Source organism: Mustela putorius, unplaced genomic scaffold (genome assembly GCF_011764305.1).
Source record: "Mustela putorius furo isolate JIRA1106 unplaced genomic scaffold, ASM1176430v1.1 tig00000242_pilon_pilon_pilon, whole genome shotgun sequence".
NCBI classification, from domain to species: Eukaryota; Metazoa; Chordata; class Mammalia; order Carnivora; family Mustelidae; genus Mustela; species Mustela putorius.
In genome coordinates this window covers 18,168,908-18,189,995 of record NW_025421325.1, presented here as the reverse complement: position 1 = coordinate 18,189,995, position 21,088 = coordinate 18,168,908, and the positions used below count along the sequence as shown (strand labels likewise).

Below are 21,088 nucleotides of genomic sequence, written 5' to 3'. Positions count from 1 at the left end.
GGAGAGGGAAGCAGGGTAGCAGATGAAGTCTAGGAAACCCCCCCAAATAAAGACTCTAACAGGAACCACCCCCATGGAGGGGGAACTTTAAGGAGCAACATCCTCAACATAAGGCTGAACATAAGGCTGACCCATCAAAAGGGAATATGAAAAAAACCACTATATCACTATCCAAATGCTGGTGCTCTGAGGAAAGAGGAAGCTGCCCCCCCTGAGATCTTATAACCACCACACACAGGCATGCTGTCCAAAACCTTGTTATTTATGTGGTCCACAAAAAAAAAAAAAAAAAAAAAAAAAAAAAATCAAATAGAGAATTAACTTGAAGTGCTTCTGGTGGATAAAGCTCCCATGTCTGACATGACCTAATAGGAATCCTCTTTGGCAGAGAGCCCCTTCCATCCATTCCTCCAGGAAGCCCAACCCCAGAGTTAATCTCTGCCCTTGGTTAAAAACCAGTGTCCTGAGTTTATAGCAGTTTTATGCATCATTGCCAAAACTTGGAAGCACTCAAGATGTCCCTGAGTAGTTGAATGGCTATATGAGTGTGGCGCATCCCAACAGCGGAATAATATTCAGCACTAAAAAGAAAAGAGTTGGGGGCGACTGGGTGGCTCAGTGGGTTAAGCCTCTGCCTTCAACACAGGTCATGATCTCAGGGTTCTGGGATTGAGCCCTGCATTGGGCTCTCTGCTCAGCGGGGAGCCTGCTTCCCACCCCCCCACCTCTGCCTGCCGCTCTGCCTGCTTGTGATCGCTCTCCCTCTGTCAAATAAATAAATAAATAAATCTTAAAAAAAAAGAGAGAGAGAGAGAAAGAAATGAGTTATCAAGCCACGAAAAGACATGGGGAAAAAACTCAAATGTATATTGTTAAGTGAAAGAAGCTGATCTGAAAAGGCCATACAGATACTGTGTTATTCCAATTATATGGCATTCTGGAAAAGACAAAACTATGGAGACGGCGAAAAGATCAGTGGTTGCCCGGGGATGGTGAGAGAGGAAAGGATGAACAGGTGGAGCACGGAGGAGTTTTTTAGGGCAGTGCAACTACTCTCTATGATACCATAATGATGGATACATGTCATTACACATTTGCCCAAACCCATAAATATAAATACCAAGAGTGAACTCTAATGTAAACTGTCGGCTTTGGGCAATAATGATGTGTCAAAGTAGGTTCATCAGTTGTAACAAATGTACCGCTCTGGAGGGGGATGTTGATAGGGAGGCTCTGCAGGGGCCGGGAGTGGTGGGGAGGAGGGGGCAGGGGACAATGGGAAATCTCTGTACCCTACTCTTAATGTTGCCTTAAAGCTAAAACTGCATAAAAAACAGTGTATTAATTGAAAAATGTTATTGAAGATCCAAAAAAAGATGGTTTTTTCCTGATGCCCACCCCACCCCCCACTCTCAGTATGTGGCTTAGTCTTTTTACAACCTGACTCTCGGAAGTAGACAGATGGTTTTCCCTGGAGCATTTTCAAACTATCAAACACAACCTAACAAGCCTTAAACAAGGTGACAGGTTTGGGTTTTTTGTGTGTGTGCACAAAGATACTAAGTTCAGGCACCTATGACTTTTTGTCAACCCACTCTTCAGGAGCAAAGCAGGTCCGCTGACAGGGGCATGGGTGTTAGAGTAGCTCATTGCTCCTCACCTCTGGAACAAAGGAGGGGAGGGAGCACTTTCAAATAAACATGCTCAAGGAGCCAGAGCTGAAACTGAAAACAAAAGGAGCACAGTGACTAGAAGAAACTGGATGCTCTGGGCCCTTCTGCCGTGAGACCCAGAACTCACATAGAAACACCTGTATTTTGGGAACCTAGGTACAAGCAGGTGCCTGGGTATAGCTCTGAGAAGGAAAGGCCCCCTTCTCAGGTCTTCCAGAACTTTCTACTGGATGGTGTCTTTGAAATCCTGGACATACTTCCTATATACAGGCTTAAAGGAGGCATAAGGGCTTAATGAGGTGGAGGAGGTCTTCTCCTCCTCCAGGTGTTTCAACTCCGAGTGAAGTTCTCCCTGATCCTCAACTGCTTCTAAAATTCATTCCAGGGATGCACCTCCTTAGGCCTAAAGAATAAGGACGGAGTCAGGGGAAGTACCGTCTTCTCATCAGAGTATCCTGGACAGTGTTTCAATAGTAAACATCTGTGCAAAATTTTTAATCTGGAGAAACTATTCCAGTGCTTAATAGAAGTTTCAAAAAGCACTGGAACAGATAACTTCTAAGATCCATGCAACTAAAAGAAAAAGAAAATCAAATACAGAGAACAAACCAGTGGTTGCCAAAGGAGAGGTGAGTAGAGGGATGGGAAAAATAAATAAAAGGGATTAAGCTGTACAGACTTCCAATTATAAAACAGAGAAATCACAGCGATGAAAAGTACAGCATCGGGACCATAACCAATAATATTACAATTACATTGTATAGTGAATACCCTTACTGAAGTGAGCACTGAGTAATATATAGAATTGTCAAATCCCTGTGTTGTACACCTGAAACTAATATGACTTTGTTAATTATATTCCAATTAAAAAAGAAAAAGAAATCCATGTTGCTATAGATCAAGTTCCTCTCAACAGTCCCAGATATTTCTTATAAAGCATTTTCAAAATTCTAGTTTATTCCTAGAACTTCACAGCTTAATTTCTTTCAAAGTATCCTAAAATGCTCAAGAAGGGCCATGTGAAAATGCACTTATTGGAAACAGATAAAGAAAACGCTTAGAAGGAGACAGTCTGAAATAAAAACCCTGTTTTCTTTTCAAAAGAAATGCCATCAGAAGAGACAGTCGGTACCTCTAATTGGCAGGTGCCACACTGAGCAACTTAACTGTTTCTGAGCGCTTTGCTTTGTTGTAAATGGGAGCGACAATCCTATTCCATAGGCCTGTGACAAAGATCATCCCGGGAAAGTGTTTTGTAGATTTTATAAACTTAGCGATTAATATAAGCTAGTGTAATACCTGTGGAGAGTATTTAGTTATAAACTGTTCTTTTTTTTTTAAAGAGATTTAAAAAATTTTTTTAAGAGATTTTATTTATTTGAGAGAGAGAGAGAGCAAGTGGGGGGGGGTAAGGGCTGAGGGAGAGGGAGAGAGAATCTTAAGCAGACTTCATGCTGAGCACAGACCCCACATGAGACTCGAGCTCACGTCCCTGAGATCATGACCTGAGCAGAAATCAAGATCCGGATGCTCAACTGATGGAGCCACCCAAGCGCCCCAAGTTATAAACTGTTCCAAACCCAAGTTGGGCGCCATATAAGTCATAAGTTGTGGTTTTCTTTTTTAGGACTGTTCTAATAACAATAGACTGGAGTAGAAGAGCAACGTGTCCTTAACTAGAGGAAAGAAAAAGCAAAGAAGAGGGGAGGGAGAAGAGGGAATAACCAAAAAGAAGAGGAAGGTTAAATTAAAAGGGATGCACCCCATTGTGGGTGAGCAGTCCTCCTGGGAAAGCCTCTGCCACAAAGAAACCATACAAGCTCCCATGTGCAAAGACTGAAGGCGCTGAGCTCAGTTCTGTCCCTCAGTGCTCCCTGACAGACCCCACAATACCTTGCACAGGAGGCCAGGATTTAGGAAGCAAAGCCTGCCTCACAGCTGAAGGGACTCAGTGGTTTGCAGCTGAGTCACAGGCTGAGGAGGCCCAGGCAAATCATGGGTGCTAGTGAGGCAAATAGCAGTGTCCTCTTCTGAAGATGCTCCGTTCCTACTGGGCCACGCGCTGGCAGGATGGAGGACCATGTTTTCATAGGAGTCCCTCTTATTGCCATTTTAACTGGCAGATGGGGCAGTAATTGACCTAGATATTTATTTTTAATGTAACTTAGAAGAAAAAAAAAGAATGCTCATTTGAAGGCTCTAAAAATTGTCAGTCATTATGAAGTAATTAAGACCCAGAGTATCACCTAAAATTCCTAGAGATGCTCAATCCCCTATAAGAATATTTTCTCATATTACATTATAGTTCCATTATACGTGATTTGAAAATATCAGTGTAGGCATAGTCATCAATTGCTTTCGCAATTATGTTTTCAGAACTGCTTGCTATAGCAAATTCCTCTTAATCTCCCTCCTAAATCTTTGAGAATATAATCCTGAAACAAGGAAAGAAGAACCTATTCCTAGTGCTGGGTGAACATAAAGAATGTTTTGATTACTGTTCCTTTTCCTTTAATTTATTTTCCTTTTAAGGCGGTTATTAGAGTTTTACCATCAGATATGTTGAAATACTGACACATTTAACTAGTTAAAGTCTGTCAGTCTGTTGACCTTTGACCACCACACCTGTTCCCTGCAGTGATTTAAGCTGCTCAAGGACAGAGATGGATTGAACAGCCAAATAAACTAGAGAATGTGAAAATACCAAGGTCACATGAAGGATACATGGAACATGCTCTAGTCTTCAGAGAATCCATAAACCATCCAATTTCATTCACCGCCCCTTCCCTTAAATGACAACAGATACTGATGCAACTTGGGTCTCTGGCCAATAAACCCAACAGGAAGGAAAGGCACATAATACTTTCTTTACCATGAGAGGAGGACGAGCTTGAATTGCCTCATCTGTTGGTGTTTACCAGCCTGCAGTCCTGTGAAGCTGCAGAAAACACTCACCCTCTGTGATGGCTAACACCGGATTGAAAGATGCTGGCCAACTCAAAATGTCTCTAGCGAACAGACATCCTTCTGTGTATTTCCTTTCACGTTGGGAACTTGGGACAACCCTTTAGCATGGCCAGTCCATCACTGTATGAGCACGAGAGACCACACGGTTCTGTCTAGATGCTGCTTAAGAGCCTCCAGGGATCATTGCTCTAATTTAAGAAACCAGGGATGAAGAACATAGATGGAGACAAAGAGCTGCTCTGAGGTCAGTGACACTGGATGAATGTGTATTTTATTCATCATAGCATCGGCTCCCTTATAGATTGAAAATGGCAAGTGATGTGAGCAAGATGATTATTCAGATCATGAGGCTGTGCTCGATGGACAAGTCAATTTGCAGATTCTGTGTCCTAATGCTGCAGGTCCTGAGAGTCCACAGCCCAGGCTGGAAACCAGATTTGCAGAAGCTTTGAAAGAGAGTGGACCACCACACCCTCTTGTTTAATAATGTCTTTTCTCATTCCTAGGTCTAGGGGAAACAAGGTACTGAAACACTGGTTAACAAGAGAGGTTCCTCTTTAGGGCAATAGGGAGGGATGTAATGTGATGAGCACTGGGTGTCATAGGCACTAATGAATCTTTGAAGACTACGTCAGAAACTAATGATGTATTATATGTTGGTTAACTGAACATATTAAAAAACAAAAAACAAAAACAAGAGTGATTTCTGAAGGCTCTATTGTCACACCCTCAGCCCCACTCCTGGCTGTAGGAGTCAGCACTTAGAGCATCTAGAAGGCATGAGAATGGTCTATTAGAAAATCCAAGTCCTCAGCTTTTAGGGGGAAAAAAAAAAATTCCAGCCTACCTAAAAAGATAACCAGGATCTAGCAGACAAAAATATTGATGTATTGAAATCTTGACATTTCAAACTCAAAAGCTACCTCCACTCTGAATCCTTGATCCCCATCCTTACTTATAAAAGCATAAGGGATACAAGTATCAACTTCTTTTTAGGATTCCAGCAACACGTTGATCTGGGAAGAAAAAAATTTCAACTCTTCTCAAATCTATCTCCCAACTCACTTTTTCTCGGCCTCAGTTTCCTTATCTGACAAAGGAAGTAGTCTCAGTGGTTTTCAAACATTTTCAAAAGCTTTTTAAAATAATAAAATATTAGTCAAGACTGCAACATATATTATAGCTGAAAGGCTGAAGGAGTTAGCCAAGCAGCTCGAATGTTTGTGATTTAGTTACAACATTCTTCATTATTGGAGAAATCCCTGAAGCACTTTCCTGGAGCCCCTTCAAGAGGGGCAGCCCTTGTCAAGAATCCATGCTTATCTTTTCTAGTGATCGAGGCTTAGAAAATAAACAAAAACAGTCATTTTCCCATGACCTGTGTTTTGTCCTTTCAGGCAATGGGTCCATTTGCTGAACTAATCTGTCTTGAACAGCTCTGTGGATGGGTTGGATGGAGGAACCATATTTGGTCCCAAGGATTATAACTATGAGTCATAGGACCATTGATGGCGGGGATTGCTTTCTGCCAGCAGTCTGAGAGAGAGAGAAACATTTCTGTCCTGCGTGCTACAAGTTCAAGGTCAATTTTATGTCTCACATCTGAGGAACAAAAAGTGATCAAATTGCTTATAGCAAGAACTGAACACCGGAATTCATGCCTTTTCAGGGATATGCCAATAACTTATTAATTTACCTTGACTGACATTGAAATGAGTACAAGAAGACTTACTACGCACTAAAAAGAGATTTAATGTAGTCTGCAAGGAATTTAGAAAGAGTTTTACATTGCTTGGTAAAATCTGCTAATAACAGAACTCATTACTACTTCGAAGAAAAATGGGATCATCAATCTTATGTAAGATACATGGACACGTACATCCACCCAAACACTTCAGAAATTAAGTCAAACTAAAAAAGTATACTGAGCTGCTTTATATTAGTGGGGAAATGATTCAATGCTTTATGAGAGCTCTTCAGCATCAAGGAAATAAAGATGTGCCTTTGGGGAGGGAGTGGGTCTGACTATGAACAAAGAAGAGGAACAGGAGAAAACTGGCTTCTGCTTGCTGCAACACATGCATATTCTGTGAGCTGACCCCGTACCCCTGCCTACCGATGCTTCACGGCCCTTTCTTTCATCTTTAACATGCCCAAGAGCTAGAGTGATAGCAAGTATATGCCCTTGATGTTCCACAACACCTCCAATTTGAAATACTTTTATTTTCAAGTAAGAACCTCACCACGACTCTACTGGCTTCATAAAATAGCACTGTCCCCATTTTACAGGAGAGGAAATGGAGTGCAGCAAGCAAAACGGCTTGAACTTCAACACTGTTGGAAGGTGACATGAGAACTTGCACACTCTGTGCCTCCCAGACCAGGCTCCTGCTCAGAATGCCATTGGATAGGTTGCCTGAAAACCCCCCAGAGTGTTTCAGTGAAACAAAGTATCCGGGCTTCAGATTCTCTGTGGTGATGGTGTAAATCTCACTTCTGAGAAAAACTTATGCAGTCCCTTTCATGCTTCTGGTTTGGTGCCCCTTGGCTGTGCAGATCTCTAAAAGCTTTTGAATAGACTAATAAACACGGAATTGTTCTGAACATCTGTAAGCAAAATACGAAAAGATATTACTCAGTGAATGAACATCCTGGGTTTTCTCGCCAGAAATGGGGTTATTTGTGTATTAGGCGAATGCACTGAAATTAACCCAGAATGCTTACCCATTGCAGAAAGTCTTTTCATATTTTCATCTGTGTAGTCGTTATTATAAAATGTAAGAATAATTCTCTATCAGGGTATTCAGAACTCTGAATAGCTCAATTACTTCTAAAATCAATGTAGTAAAGCAAAATCGTGCCAGTTAATCAGTTGGTTTGCATAACAAATGTTTGGAGGAGTTGGTGTGTGTTGTGTGTGCGGGCACACATGCATGTGTGTGTAAAGAGAAATCCAGGGTCAGCTCAACACTTTAAAACAAACGTGAAAGATCAAGCTTCCATTTGACTATGGAGAAAGAATTCTGGAAAACGGGTACTATTTAATTCATTCAAGAACGGGTACAGTAAGTCTAGGCTCCTGGAGGTTACACCATCCCAGGTGTATGCTAGGCATACACTGAAATTTTAAGGAACACCTGAGGGGCGCCTGGGTGGCGTCTGCCTTCAGCTCAGGTCATGAACCCAGGGTTCTGGGATCGAGACCCGCCTTGGGCTCCCTGCTCAGTGGGGAGCCTGCTTCTCCCTCTGCCTGCAGCAGCCCCGCTTGTGCTCTTTCTCTCTCCCTCTAACAAATAAATAGAGTAATTAAATCTTTTTAAAAAAACAAAGGAACTCCAAATCAATGCATAAATCCTTGGAAATCATTTTAGGATTAGAATGGTGGTCACTAAGACTTAGATTCCTTCTCAGCTATGATCAGAGTCAGATCTGAAACACCACAAGAAACAGTGGCCAAACAGTAGTGATGAGCCATGCCACCGCACATCCATGCTGTGACTGGGTTCCCAGTGCAGGACCAGGCGGTGGGCAACTCGCAGAGGACTCTCATTCAGGCTTGGAACATCTAAGAGCTGCAAGTTTCTCAGCCTGTGGCTCTCGGTGTTAATTGATGAATCCAAGGAAGAGAAGTTTAAGTGCCTGCTACAGGAGAAAGGTCAGTTTTAAAACGGTTTAGATGAAATCATGGGCAGTGTGAGGGTGGGAGTCTCCAGGGAAATGCACAGAGGCAATCCCAGCCTTTGGCAAATCATTGTGGTCTGCCTTCTCTAAGCTCTGGGAGCCAAAATTCCATTTTTATCATTTAATTTGACCCAACGCTAATCCAATATGGACAGTATGACCTGTGTGGACTAAACTCACAACAAACTGAAACATACATCTCTGAATGGCATTTAATTGAATTTAAAATGAGAATTAGAACTGTCTGGCTGACCAACCTGGTCTCATTGCCTTTTCTTTCTGTAAATAATCTCCCCAGGAGGATAAAAAAATGAGAAGTTTCTCCAGAGTGTGAATCAGAATAAGAGGAGTTACTGATAAAACTTAAAAGCATCAGGGTGTCAGGCTCTGGGAATCTGTCCAGAAGTCAAACCATACAAAGAAATCCAGAGGGCGCAAGCAGGACTTCCCCTTTCCCAGGCTGGCCTGGCTGACCAGCCCCCCTATCGAGGACCCTCTTTTTTCTTTCCTTTTTGCATAGGGCAGGGCATTCCATTGGGTTACTCTGAGATCCTACAGACCCGGAAGCCACGCTCTTCTAAGCAACTGCCTATCTCCACTCTGAGGCATTGCAGGCTTGTTTTATACATCATTCCCAAAGAGCCACTTTATAGTCTCGAACTGTGGCCCCTTATGTCTTCTCCAAATGTCAGGCTCAAGCACCACACAGATCACCTGGCATGTAACCCACCTATTAGTGGAGCCATTCATGAACATTCTACTTACATGTCAGACTCAACTCTGTCCATGTGTCACCATTCATGGGATCACCTCTTCTCCTGACTTCTTACTAGAAGCCATACACTTTTCTGTGTGCCTAACTGCACCCCCAGCTTGGATCTCTGAATCACAGCAACATCAATAGCAACAAAGAAATATCATCCAGACATTAATATGCGTCCTACCTGGATACACACCTGCATTTACACTAACATACACCCTCGCTCACTTGCTCACCCCCACCCCCGAGATGGAGCATACCCACTAGCATGCAGGCACGACAAACCACTGCCAATGTTTCTGGTCCTAGGGCTGCCATGGAGATCCATGAGATCACCAGTCTGTGGGATAAGACAATGCTGTGACGGCTCTGCCATTAGTCATCACGTGATAGGTTGGTGTGCGGTTAGCGCTAGCCCCTTGGATTTTGCAAACTGCCCCCAATCCGAGTGCTATCCCTGGAATTCTGGCACCTGCCTCACGGAACCAAATGGTACCTTAGGTCCAAGTGTATTTGCTGTACGAGAAGGAATTTGGCAGACAGTCCAGGTCCTAGGCTTTGTTTCCTGAATGAATGAATGAAAAATGAATACCTTTACAAAAGACTGTTGTGACCAAAGCTTTGCAAACTTAATTACAAACACAAGAGCAATTTGGAAATTAATCTAAATACTGGAGCACAGACTAGTATTTCTCTATGAGACTTTAGAAATTATTACGCAGTTTAGTGGAGCCTTGGTTTTTCTTCCTTGCAAGTCAGACCTCTCCAGGGCTGACTTATTCAATACAGCTTTGAGCACCCGAGGCTTCAGCAGGGCCCTCCCAGTATAAACTGCTTTCTGTCTCCCCATCCTCTCCTTGGTCAAAAATCTTTAATTAGCTGGTTACCCTAATTACTTTAGCTGGGGACCTTGTTTGTTCTCCTTCCCTGCTATTCCCAGGGATCTGAAGGCTCTACCACTTCTGTGCCAGAGGGTCCTTTCTATCACAGTTTCTCTCTGTCTTTTTGGTTTTTTCTTTCATGATCAGAACAACAACAACAAAAAAAGCCTGGGGAAAGAAATCATCTCTCCTTCTGTGTCTGGGTAAGACCCCATAACCATCATTTCCCAATCAGGAATAAGTTTCCATGACAACCGTGCTTCCCAATGCCACCACTAACTTAGCAGGTAGTGTTCTTTACCAACCTCCATGCTTTCTGTACAAGACTCTAAGAAACTGGCTGTTTGCATGAACTGTATCTTAAAAGAGTTTTGTCCTTTGCCCTTCGAAACATCAGAAAGACCAAAAAAAGAAAAAAATGCTTGGTATTTTCTTTACTTGTAATCATTAAAAAGCACACCAATTTTTTAAGAGTATAGTGGAGGGATGGACATGAAAGAGAGTGTGGGACTCGGTGGAAGGAAGTATGACTGGACAGATCACTGGGATATGACAGTTGGGTGACAGACGTCATGATCAATGGAATAACTTGATGCTGAGAGCTGATGAGATTGGAATTCCTGCTATATGTGACCTTGGGGAACTTCCTCTTCCTCTCTAAGCCTCAACAGTCCCTCTGTAAAAGACAGAAACTGAGACATTTCATAGACTTCTTTGGAAGATTAGATGGAAAAAAAACAAAGAGGCAAAAAGTGCTTCTTACAGTGTCTGGCACGTAGTAGGAGTTCAACAAAGGACAATTAGCATACTGTTCTTATTAACATAAAGAGTTGAATCGGAAAAAGTCTTAACAAACAAGCAACCAAGTATTCTAATTGATTATTAACATTTTGCTGGTGGAGAATAATAGTACAAGCAGTAGATATTTGGAGGTTTTCTTAGCAACCTTTTCTCTTAGGCTATTAAGTCATGTCTGCAATTATGGGAAGGAATCTATTCATTTCCATTCCTGAGACTTAAGAGGATACACCTGGGCAATCTCCAGGGTTCATGTGCATCTATTTATAACTCTGCATAAGTATTTGTTTAATGCCGAAACAGATGCAAAGAAAAACCTCAGATTAACCATTAAAGTATTTGTTCTATATTCCACATTCTCAACACCAATGAGTATATTTCAGTTCTTCTGTAAGGCAAGGAAAACAAGAGTATATATGTTTTTGTGATACTTTCAATATTGCACAGCTCAAATTTCATTTCACAATCAGAATTCATATTGTAGCAAACAAACCAACATGCTCCTTATTGTACAAATGCCCATACTCCCAACTCCTCCCCCAGCTGCATTCACTGTACCCTCAGGGAGCTGAGAGGGCCTTCCACAAGTAACACCAATTCAACCTTTCATTTTTAAAAATAAAACTATTTTTAAAAATAAAACGATTTGTGTATTTTTAAAATCCCATTTTTGTCACCGTGGTGGACTATGTATCTAGATAATAAACCCTCCCTGTGAAGAACTCCTAAGAGGGGTGCCTGGGTAGCTCAGTCAGTTAAACATCCAACTCTTGATTTTGGCTCAGGTCATGATCTCAGGGCCGTGAGATCAAGCTCTGCACTGGACTCCATGCTCAGCAGGGAGTCTGCTCGAGATTCTCTTTCCCTCTCCCTCTGCCCCTCCTTACTCATGCTCCTTGGCATGCTCTCTCTCTAAAATAAATAAATCGGAAAAAAAAAGAAAGAATTCAAGATAGTGAATGAAATTTTTTTTTAAAGATTTTATTTATTTATCAGAGAGAGAGGAGGAGAGAGAGCGAGCACAGGCAGACAGAATGGCAGGAAGAGGCAGAGGGAGAAGCAGGCTCCCTGCCGAGCAAGGAGCCCGATGTGGGACTCGATCTCAGGACGCTGGGATCATGACCTGAGCTGAAGGCAGCTGCCCAACCCACTGAGCCACCCAGGCGTCCCTGAATGAAATATTTTTTTAAATGTGTTTTACAGTCTGGGTGTTCCTCCATTAAAAATAAAACTATCCTATGATCTGGCAATCTCTCTTCTGGGTATACATCCTAATGAAATGGAATCAGTCACTCAAAGACAAAACTACGATCCCATAATGCTGAGGTCCACCTCAGCATTATCCACAATAGCGATGGCCTGGAAGCAAACAAAGTGTCCACTGGCAGAAGAATGGATAAAGCTATTGTGATATGTATATATAATACAATATTATTCAGTCCTACACATGAAGACAATTCTGCCACTTGCAACAATGTGGGTGAAGCTGGAAAAAATTATTCTACATGAAATTAATCCAAACACAGAAAAAATGTATACTATGTATATTGCATGTCCTTACTTATATGTAGAATCTGAAAAAAAAATCATACTCCTAGAAGCAGAGAGTAGAATGGTGGTTACCAAGGGCAGGAGTAGAACAAAGCAGGGAAATGTTGGTCAAAGGGTACAGAGTATCTGTTTTGGAGGATGAATTAGTTCTAGAGAGCTAATGTACAGCACGGTGATGGTAGTACTGTATTGTTTCACTTGAAATCTGCTAAGAGAGTAGATCACAGGCGCTCTTTCCACAAAAATAAAAGTATGTGAGGAGATGGGTAATTTAATTAGCTTGACTATTAGTAATCATTTCACTCTATATATCAAAACATCATGTCATACACCTTCAATATATACCATTCTTATTTGAAAAATGAAAAAGAAATTTTAAAGAGAAAAAAACTGTGTTTTAAGTGCTATGTGAGCTGGCAGAGAAATAAAGGAAATCCTTGAAGGCTAGAACAAAAACCAGATTCGGAACAGTTGTCTGGTATCTGAGCTAGAATTTGCCATGCGGGCATCTGCCTCTCCTGGTAGCCAAATATTTTTCTGTAAAGGGCTAACTCATAAATTTTTTAGGTTTTGCAGGGCATACCATCTCTGTTATACCCACTCAACTGTGCCATTGTGCCATGGAAACCTTCACAGATAATATATAAACAAATGGGTGTGGCTGGGTTTCTATAAAACTTTATTTACATAACCTGGCAGTGGGCAGAATTTAGCCTGCAAACCAGTTTGCCAATCCCTTCATTATAAATCAAATTTGAATGTCTTCCCTAGAGAAAAACAATTAGAGTGTGTGATGTTTTTCCCATATGGTAGACTACTGCAGTCTTCACACCCCTCTGTATGCCTGCCTTTGGGGGATCCCTCCGCATTGACTCTGGGCTAGACGATGTGACTTGCTTTGGCCAGTGGGACCCTATCAAATGTGATATAAACAGAAACTTGCAAAGTGCTAGCAGAATGGGGCTTATCCTCTCTTGCTGCTCTTGGGATCTCTGCACCCACCACCACGTGAATTTGCCCAGGCCAGTGTTTTGAAGACACGGTCCATCATTCCCCCTACCCCAGCCAGCAAAGAACGATAGCCGGCACCAAATGCAGACCTGTGAGTGAAGCCATCCTAGACCAACTAGTCCCCAAGCAGCCTACTAGTTGACTGGAGTCACATGTGTGAGCCCAGATGAGACCAGCAAAAGAACCACCAAAATGAGAGCCACCCAAATTGCTGACCTACATAATCATAAGCTAATAGGTGATTGCTTTAGAATTAAGTTTTGCAAGTGATTATTTTGCAACAAAAGCTGAATGGTACATTCCATAGGAAATCTATTATCTTCTAAAAATATAAAGTGAGAGGGGCACCTGGGTGGCTCAGTGGGTTGAGTGTCTGACTCTTGGTTTTGGCTCAGACCTGAAATCAAGATCCACATCAGGGTCTGTGTCTCAGCAGGCAATCTGCTTGAGATTCTCTCCCTCTCCCTTTGCCCCCCCCCCCCGCCGCTTGTACATGCACACTCTTTCTCTAAAATAAATAAACCTTAGAAAATAAAACAAAAATATAAAGTGAGAGATCAACAAGTATATTTATAGAAATGGGAAAGAAAAGACTGAGGAAACACAAAAAATTATACTTGCATTTTAAATATTCTGTCACCTGCCAGCAGAGACAAACCCTTTCTTGCTCATTATAACAGAAGTTGGAGCAAATTCTTCCTACCTGAACAGACTTCTTTATAAGTAGGATTGGTGGTGTAGCCTCCTGCGTAACCAACTTGAGTTGAATATATTCCTTTCATGGTCCAGAATTTCCTCTCAGCTCCCCAGAAACAGCCCATTCCTAAGAAAAACACAAGACACTGTTTAGTCCATTGTCAAAAATGGAGAACTACTGCATATTAGAAGCAGATATGTTATTCATGTCTTTGGTAATCAAAAATAACTAAGATTTTATCCTTTAAAGAAAGACAGTTTCATGGTGGCAACCTAAGTGTCCATCAGTAGATGATGGATAAGGAAATGTCTTATATACACACACAGACACACAAATGCACATGCACACATACACTGGAATATCATGCAACCACAAAAAAGGATGAGATCATGCCATTTGAGACAAAATGAATGTATCTGGAGGGTATTATACTAAGGGAAATAAATCAGACTCAGAAATACTAACACAATATGATTTCACTCATAAGTGAAATTAAAAAAAAAAAACTAGTAACAAGAAATGAACAAGGAACAAAAAGCAGAATCAGATCTACAAATACAGAAAACTGATGGTTGCCCAGGGTGGTGGGTGAGGGAGGAGAGGTTGGGGAATGGGCAAAATAGGTGAAAGGGAGTAAGAGATACAGGCTTCCAGATATGGAATGAATAAGTCACAGGAGTAAATGGCACAGCATAAGGAATATAGTCAGTGATACTGTAATAGCATTGTATCTGAACAGATGGTAGCTGCACTTACGGTGAACATAGCATAATGCATAAACTTGTTGAACCACTAAGTTGTACACCTAAGACTAATGTAACATTGTGTGTCAACTATACTGAAATTTAATATAAACATGTTCGAAATAAAGAAGAAAAAAAACAATTAACTAATTTAGAAGAATTTTTAACATCTAAAAATAATTTTATTTGAGGCTATTTGCATAGAATGTCTCTTTGCTTAATTGTGCAAAAACTTAGAAAGCCTCAAGTTTTAATGAAGTTAGTAAAGTATACCTTTCCAAATAACATAGTAAAAAGATAATTGCATTTGATAAATGATTTCAACACTTAATTCATTATGAACTTGCTAAAACATAATAACTGCTATTGATAGCATAAATTTATTTAATGATCAGCATCGTGGTCATTTTTTTAAAGATATTTATTTATCCTACAAAGAGAGGGAACACAAGCAGGGGGAGTGGGAGAGAGAGAAGCAGGCTTCCCACTGAGTGGGGAGGCTGACACGGGGCTCGATCCCAGGATCCAGGGACCGTGACCCAAGCCGAAGGCAGACGCTCAATGACTGAGCCACCCAGGCACCCGCCCCAGTCATGCTTAAAAAAAAAAAAAAATTCCGACACAGAAAATAACACTAACTTACTGACTTACATGGGAAAACTTCCCCAAATCAACACAGATTGATGCAGTTCTCAATTAACAATTTTGCATAATATGTTGAGTTTCTTCAAAGATGTCTGTCCATATAAACTTGCGCGTGATAAATCACTGCTCGTCGAAGGGTGAGTTCTATTACTAAATATAATGACTGAGGAAACAGAGAAGGGGGAAGGCAGAGAAAGAGATGACAATAACAAACACACGAAGGAACTCACAAAAATAGCATTCCATTCAACGAACAAACATTGTGCTCATATCAGTAGTTATTGAATTCTTCTGAACATACAGTGAAAACCAAGACCTAGCTCCCAAGAATGCCCATACTTACACGCTTAAGAAAAGTAGCATTACATCTCCCTGGGATCCAAATAAAGAACCCTCAACTTCCTACTATGAGTTCCTAAACTGTCCACAACTGCTACTCTATGACCGACTTCTAGATATAAGCAAGATTACTGCCTTGCTCGAGTTTTATACAGCTTTAGTAAGTCATATATAATTAAGAGCTTGGGAAGAACAACAGTTGGCAAATTAATATATGCCTCCTACTTCCACAATCACTGGATTTGTTAGACTCGATGACAGAACTGAAAGAAAGATTAGATGGAAGTTTACTGAAATTCTTGACACTTGTTAATAGTCTAAAATTCAGAACAGTATTAACCAAGATGCCATGTGCATAACGCTATACATTATACAAAAATTTATTTGCTTAAATGTGAGGGGAAATAAATTGACCAAAAATAGATTAACAGTTAAAAATAAGAGCCATCTGACAAAATCCATGTAGTAAAAAAAATTACTGTTGTGATAACAAAGCAACATGGAAATATGTATATGATTATATCATAATTAACTAAAGCTAAATTTAAAAGAAAAAAACACAAGTATGTGCATGCTCTTATTATAACTATGAAAAAAATACCTATACTGAAATAGATGAGAAGAAAATATACAAAATTATAACCATGACTGTTTTATAGTGCTGAGAATACAGGATTTTTTTCATTTTTCAAGTGTTTCTGTAATAGATTCATATTACTTTAAAAATGAAATATATATACTTTTTCAAAAAAATTCAAAGAAAAACATAACCATATGAATTGTTTGAATTAGAACTGCAAGATACCATTCTTCCCATTTACAAGTGAGTTGTTTGCTGCTAGTGAATATAGATAAATATTTACTGAGTATTTATAAAAATGGGTTATCCTCAGATCTCTGGAACAAGAATTCGCTATTAATTTTACTGGGTTGCATTTCTAGGATCAGGGAATTGTATCAGTCAAGGTTTTCCAGAGAATCCAGACCAATAGGATAAGTTGCTGTTGTTGTAAAGGCTGAGAAGTCCATGATGTACAGTCTGTAAGCCAGAGACCCAGGAAAGCTGGTACTATGAGCCTGGGCCAAACTCAAGGGCCTGAGAATGAGGGGAGCCAGTAACGTAAGTCCTCGTCCAACAGCACTGATGTACCAGGCCAGGAGAAGATGGATGTCCCAGCTCAAAGAAAGAGTAAATTCACCCTTCTTCTGGCATTTTATTCCATCTGGACCCCTGACAGACTGGAGGATTCCCGCCCCCACATTGGTAAGTGTGATCTTCTTTCCTCAATCTACCAATTCAAATGCTGATCTCTTCCCAAAACGTCCTCACAGACACAACCGGAAATGGCTATCTGGGCACCCCTCAGTCATGTCAAGTTGACATGTAAAATGAATCGCTATAAGAATGATGACAGCAAATACCTGGAGAAGGATATAAGTAAAAAGTGTGGTGGGCAGCATTACTAAGCATAAAAGGCCACAAACACACTCAGGAGTTGTGCAGTGTGATAAGCTGAAAGCACTCCAGCCCCTGAAGCTCAGAATTCTGTGAGGTTCACTCAATAAAATACTCCTGGGGATGCCTGGGTGGCTCAGTCAGTTAGGTGGCTGCCTTCAGCTCAGGTCATGATACCAGGGTTCTGGGATCAAGTCCTGCATCAGGCTCCTTGCTCAGCAGGAAGCATGCTTCTCCCTCTGCCTGTCACTCTCCCTGCTTGTGCATGTTATCTCTCTCTGACAAATAAATAAAATCTTAAAAAAAATAAAATAAAATAATAAAATAAAATACTTCTTTCCTGCACAATGGCTAACATTGATGGTACCAAAGGGTACTTAAAACTTTCAGCATTCTATGCACAAGGTTCATGATGGGCCATTTTAGCAGCCAGCCTAACCTGACCATTGTCTACAGTCTTACCCTGATGGCCCTAGACTTTTTATCTTCACTATATCCTCATGCTATATAGAGTTAATGACACTTAATATGGATCTTGGCCAGACCAAACAAAATATTTGCTGCAAGCTATTTAATCCCCTTTTGATGTTTAATAGAGATCAAGACCCCCCTGTTAGACGGAGGATGACCCCATTCTAGCTGGGCATAGGCTTCTGGGAGGGGGTCATGTGTGGCTGAAATAATGCCTTGGGGACCTGGTGTGTAATCAATGTCAAAATATCTGGAGAGGTACTTAACTTGGAATAAGTGTTGTTATAGGAATAAAACTCCTTGAAGCAATCAGATGTTTCATCTAGTGGTTTCCAGTATAACCTAAGCATTCTATTATTTGATTTTGAGAGTGTGTGTGTATATGTGTGTGTGTGTGTGTGTGTGCGCTTAAACAACAACAACAAAAAACCAAGTTTATGACAGAATTTCTCAGAACTTACAATAATCTAGTAAAAAACATAAATATCATATATATACATACATATATGATACAGTATGCATTATTATTTTTAAGATATTTCATATTTTGGGGGACACCTGGGAGGCTCAGTTGGTTGACTGTCCGACTCTTGATTTTGGCTCAGGTAATGATCTCATGGTCATGAGATCTCAGGGTCATGAGATCAAGCAGGGTGTGGAGCCGGCTTGGGATTCTCTCTCTCCCTCTCCCTCTGTCCCCTCACCAGCTTGAACATACTCTCCCTCTAAAAAACTTAAATTAATTAATATTTTATATTTTTAACTGTTTATTATAAAGTAAAACACAGGTACAGAAAAGCCACACAGAACAGATGCATACCTCAAAGCATTATTATTAGGCAAACATCCTTATAACTACCAGCCAGATCAAGAACTGCAAGTTTTCCATCTCCTTCAGAATTCCCTCCTTGTATCATACCCCAAACACAACTCCCTTCCTCCCCTAAAAGGAACTACTCTCTGACCTTTACAGTAATCACTTTCTTCTGTTTCTTCATATGTTTATCATTCAAGGTGTCCGTCTTGATACTATTCTGTGGTTGTGCTCATTTTTAAAAAATTTGATTTAGCCTTAAGCTCTTTTCATCAACAGGTTCCCTCTCCATTCTCTTTTCTGATTCATCCGCTGAAGAAAACAAGACCCACTGACCTGCAGAGCTTCCCACAATGTAGATTTTGCCAATGGCACGCTCATGGCACAATTCAACTTGTTCCTCTATCCTCGGTATTTCCTGCAAATCTGCTGGATCCAGAACCTTGAACGGAGTCAGATTTCACCCTTTGGCAAAACTATAGGTGAAACTATGTTCTTTTTTATGTAAATTTTAAAATTTTTTCCCAGTTTTATTGAGATATAATTGACCTATGACATTGTGTAAGTTTAAGGTATACAACATAATTTGGCATATATAAATACATATATATATACATAAATATAACACAAATTACAACAATAAGTTTAGTTAACACATCCATCACTTCACATAATTTCAATTTATTTTCTGTAATAAGAACATTTAAGATTAGCAACTTTCAAGTATACGATATTATTAACTATAGTAATCATAATGAATATTAGATCCCCAGAACTTATTCATCTTATAACCAGAAGTTTGTACCCTTTGACCAACATCAACCCATTACTCCCACCTCCCCAACCCCCAGAAACCACCACTCTACTCTCCTTTCTATAAATTTGGCTTTTTTTATCTTTAAGATCCCAATATGTTAGATCATATGGCATTTGTCTTTCTCAGTCTGACCTATTTCACTTAGCATAATGCCCTCAAGGTCTATCCCTGTTGTTACAAATAACGGGATTTCCTTATTTTTTTTTGTGGCCAAATAGTATGCCACTGTATATAGATCACAGCTTCCTTAACTAATCTGTAAAAGAACACTAAGGTTATTTCCCATGTCTTGGTTACTATGAATAATGCTGGAATGAACATGGGGGTGTAAACATCTCTCCAAGATAGTGATTTCAGGGACGCCTGGGTGGCTCAGTTGGTTGGACGACTGCCTTCGGCTCAGGTCATGATCCTGGAGTCCCTGGATCGAGTCCCGCATCGGGCTCCCAGCTGCATGGGGAGTCTGCTTCTCCCTCTGACCTTCTCCTCGCTCATGCTCTCTCTCACTGTCTCTCTCTCTCAAATAAATAAATAAAATCTTAAAAAAAAAAAAAGTGAGATTAAAAAAAAAAAAGATAGTGATTTCATTTCCTTTAGATATATATCCAGGATTTTTGAAAAACCTCCACACTATTTTCTATAATGGCTGTGCCACTTCACACTCCTATCAACAGCACACTGGGGTTCCCTTTCCTCCACATCCCAGCCAACACCCGTGACCTCTTTGTCTTTTTGGTAACAGTCATTTCAACAGGTATGAGGAAATACCTAACTGTACTTTTGATTTGCATTTCCCTGGTAATTAATGATGTTGACTGTTTTTTCATATACCTGTTGGCCATTTGTATGCCTTCTTAGGAAAAATGTCTTTATTCTCAATCAAATTATTTGGCGTTTTTTTGTTTTGTTTTTGTTGTTGTTGTTGTTGTTGTTGTTTTTTGGTTTGGAGTTGTAGGAGCTCCTTAATATATTTTGGATATGAACCCTTTATCTGATATATGGTGCGCATCTTTCAATAGCTCAGCTGGTAGAGCGGAAGACTGTATCTGATATATGGTTTGCAAATATTTTCTCTATTCCATTGCCTCTTCATTCTGCTGATTGTTTCTGTTGCTGCAAAGGCTTCTTATTTTGATGTAATCCCACAAATTTTATTTTGTTTTTGTTGCTTGTGTTGTTTGTGTCATAGCCAAAATATCACTGTTAACACCAATGTCAAGGAGCTTTTTCTCTGTTTCCTTCCAACAGTTTTATGATTTTAGGTTTCATGCTCAAGTCTCAATCCATTTCAAGTTCTTTTCTGTGAGTGGCATAAGGGTCCAGTTTCATTCGTCTTTATGCAAATATCCACTTTTCTCAACATCTATCTAAAAGACTATCTTTTCCCCATTGAGTATTCTTGGCTCAATTATTATTAGTTAACTATGTATGTCGAGTTTATTTCTGGGCTCTCTATAATATTCCATTGGTCTATGTGTCTGTTTTTATGGCCGTACTCTATCATTTTGGTTACCATAGCTTTGTAGTATAATTTGAAATCATAAAGTGTGATGCTTAGAGCTTTCTTCTTCTTTCTTAGAATTGCTTTAGCTATTTTTTTGTAGTTCCATATAAATGTTTTGTATTGTTTTCCTATTTCTGTGAAAAATACCACTGGAATTTTGATATTAGGTTTGATATGGGATTGCATTAAATCTATAGATGGTATGGACATTGGGGAAGGTATGTGCTATGGTGAGTGCTGTGAAGTGTGAAAACCTGGAGATTCACAGACCTGTACCCCT

General features: G+C 40.3%; 1 protein-coding gene across 8 annotated transcripts in view; it reads right to left on the bottom strand.

Annotated features, from left to right (window-relative positions):
* The window catches only part of MSRA (methionine sulfoxide reductase A), a 426,874-nt gene that overhangs the window by 200,518 nt on the left and 205,268 nt on the right, over positions 1–21,088 (bottom strand). For 5 of the 8 annotated variants that reach the window (XM_004766048.3, XM_004766051.3, XM_004766049.3 and 2 more), the window contains one exon: positions 14,026–14,145. The exons of 2 other annotated variants lie outside the window; for them this stretch is intronic. In XM_004766048.3, the coding sequence (XP_004766105.1) occupies positions 14,026–14,145 (120 nt within the window). Of the gene's footprint in view, positions 1–14,025; positions 14,146–15,413; positions 15,571–21,088 lie in introns of all 8 variants that reach the window. One more of the 8 variants, XM_004766055.3, reaches the window with a different exon arrangement.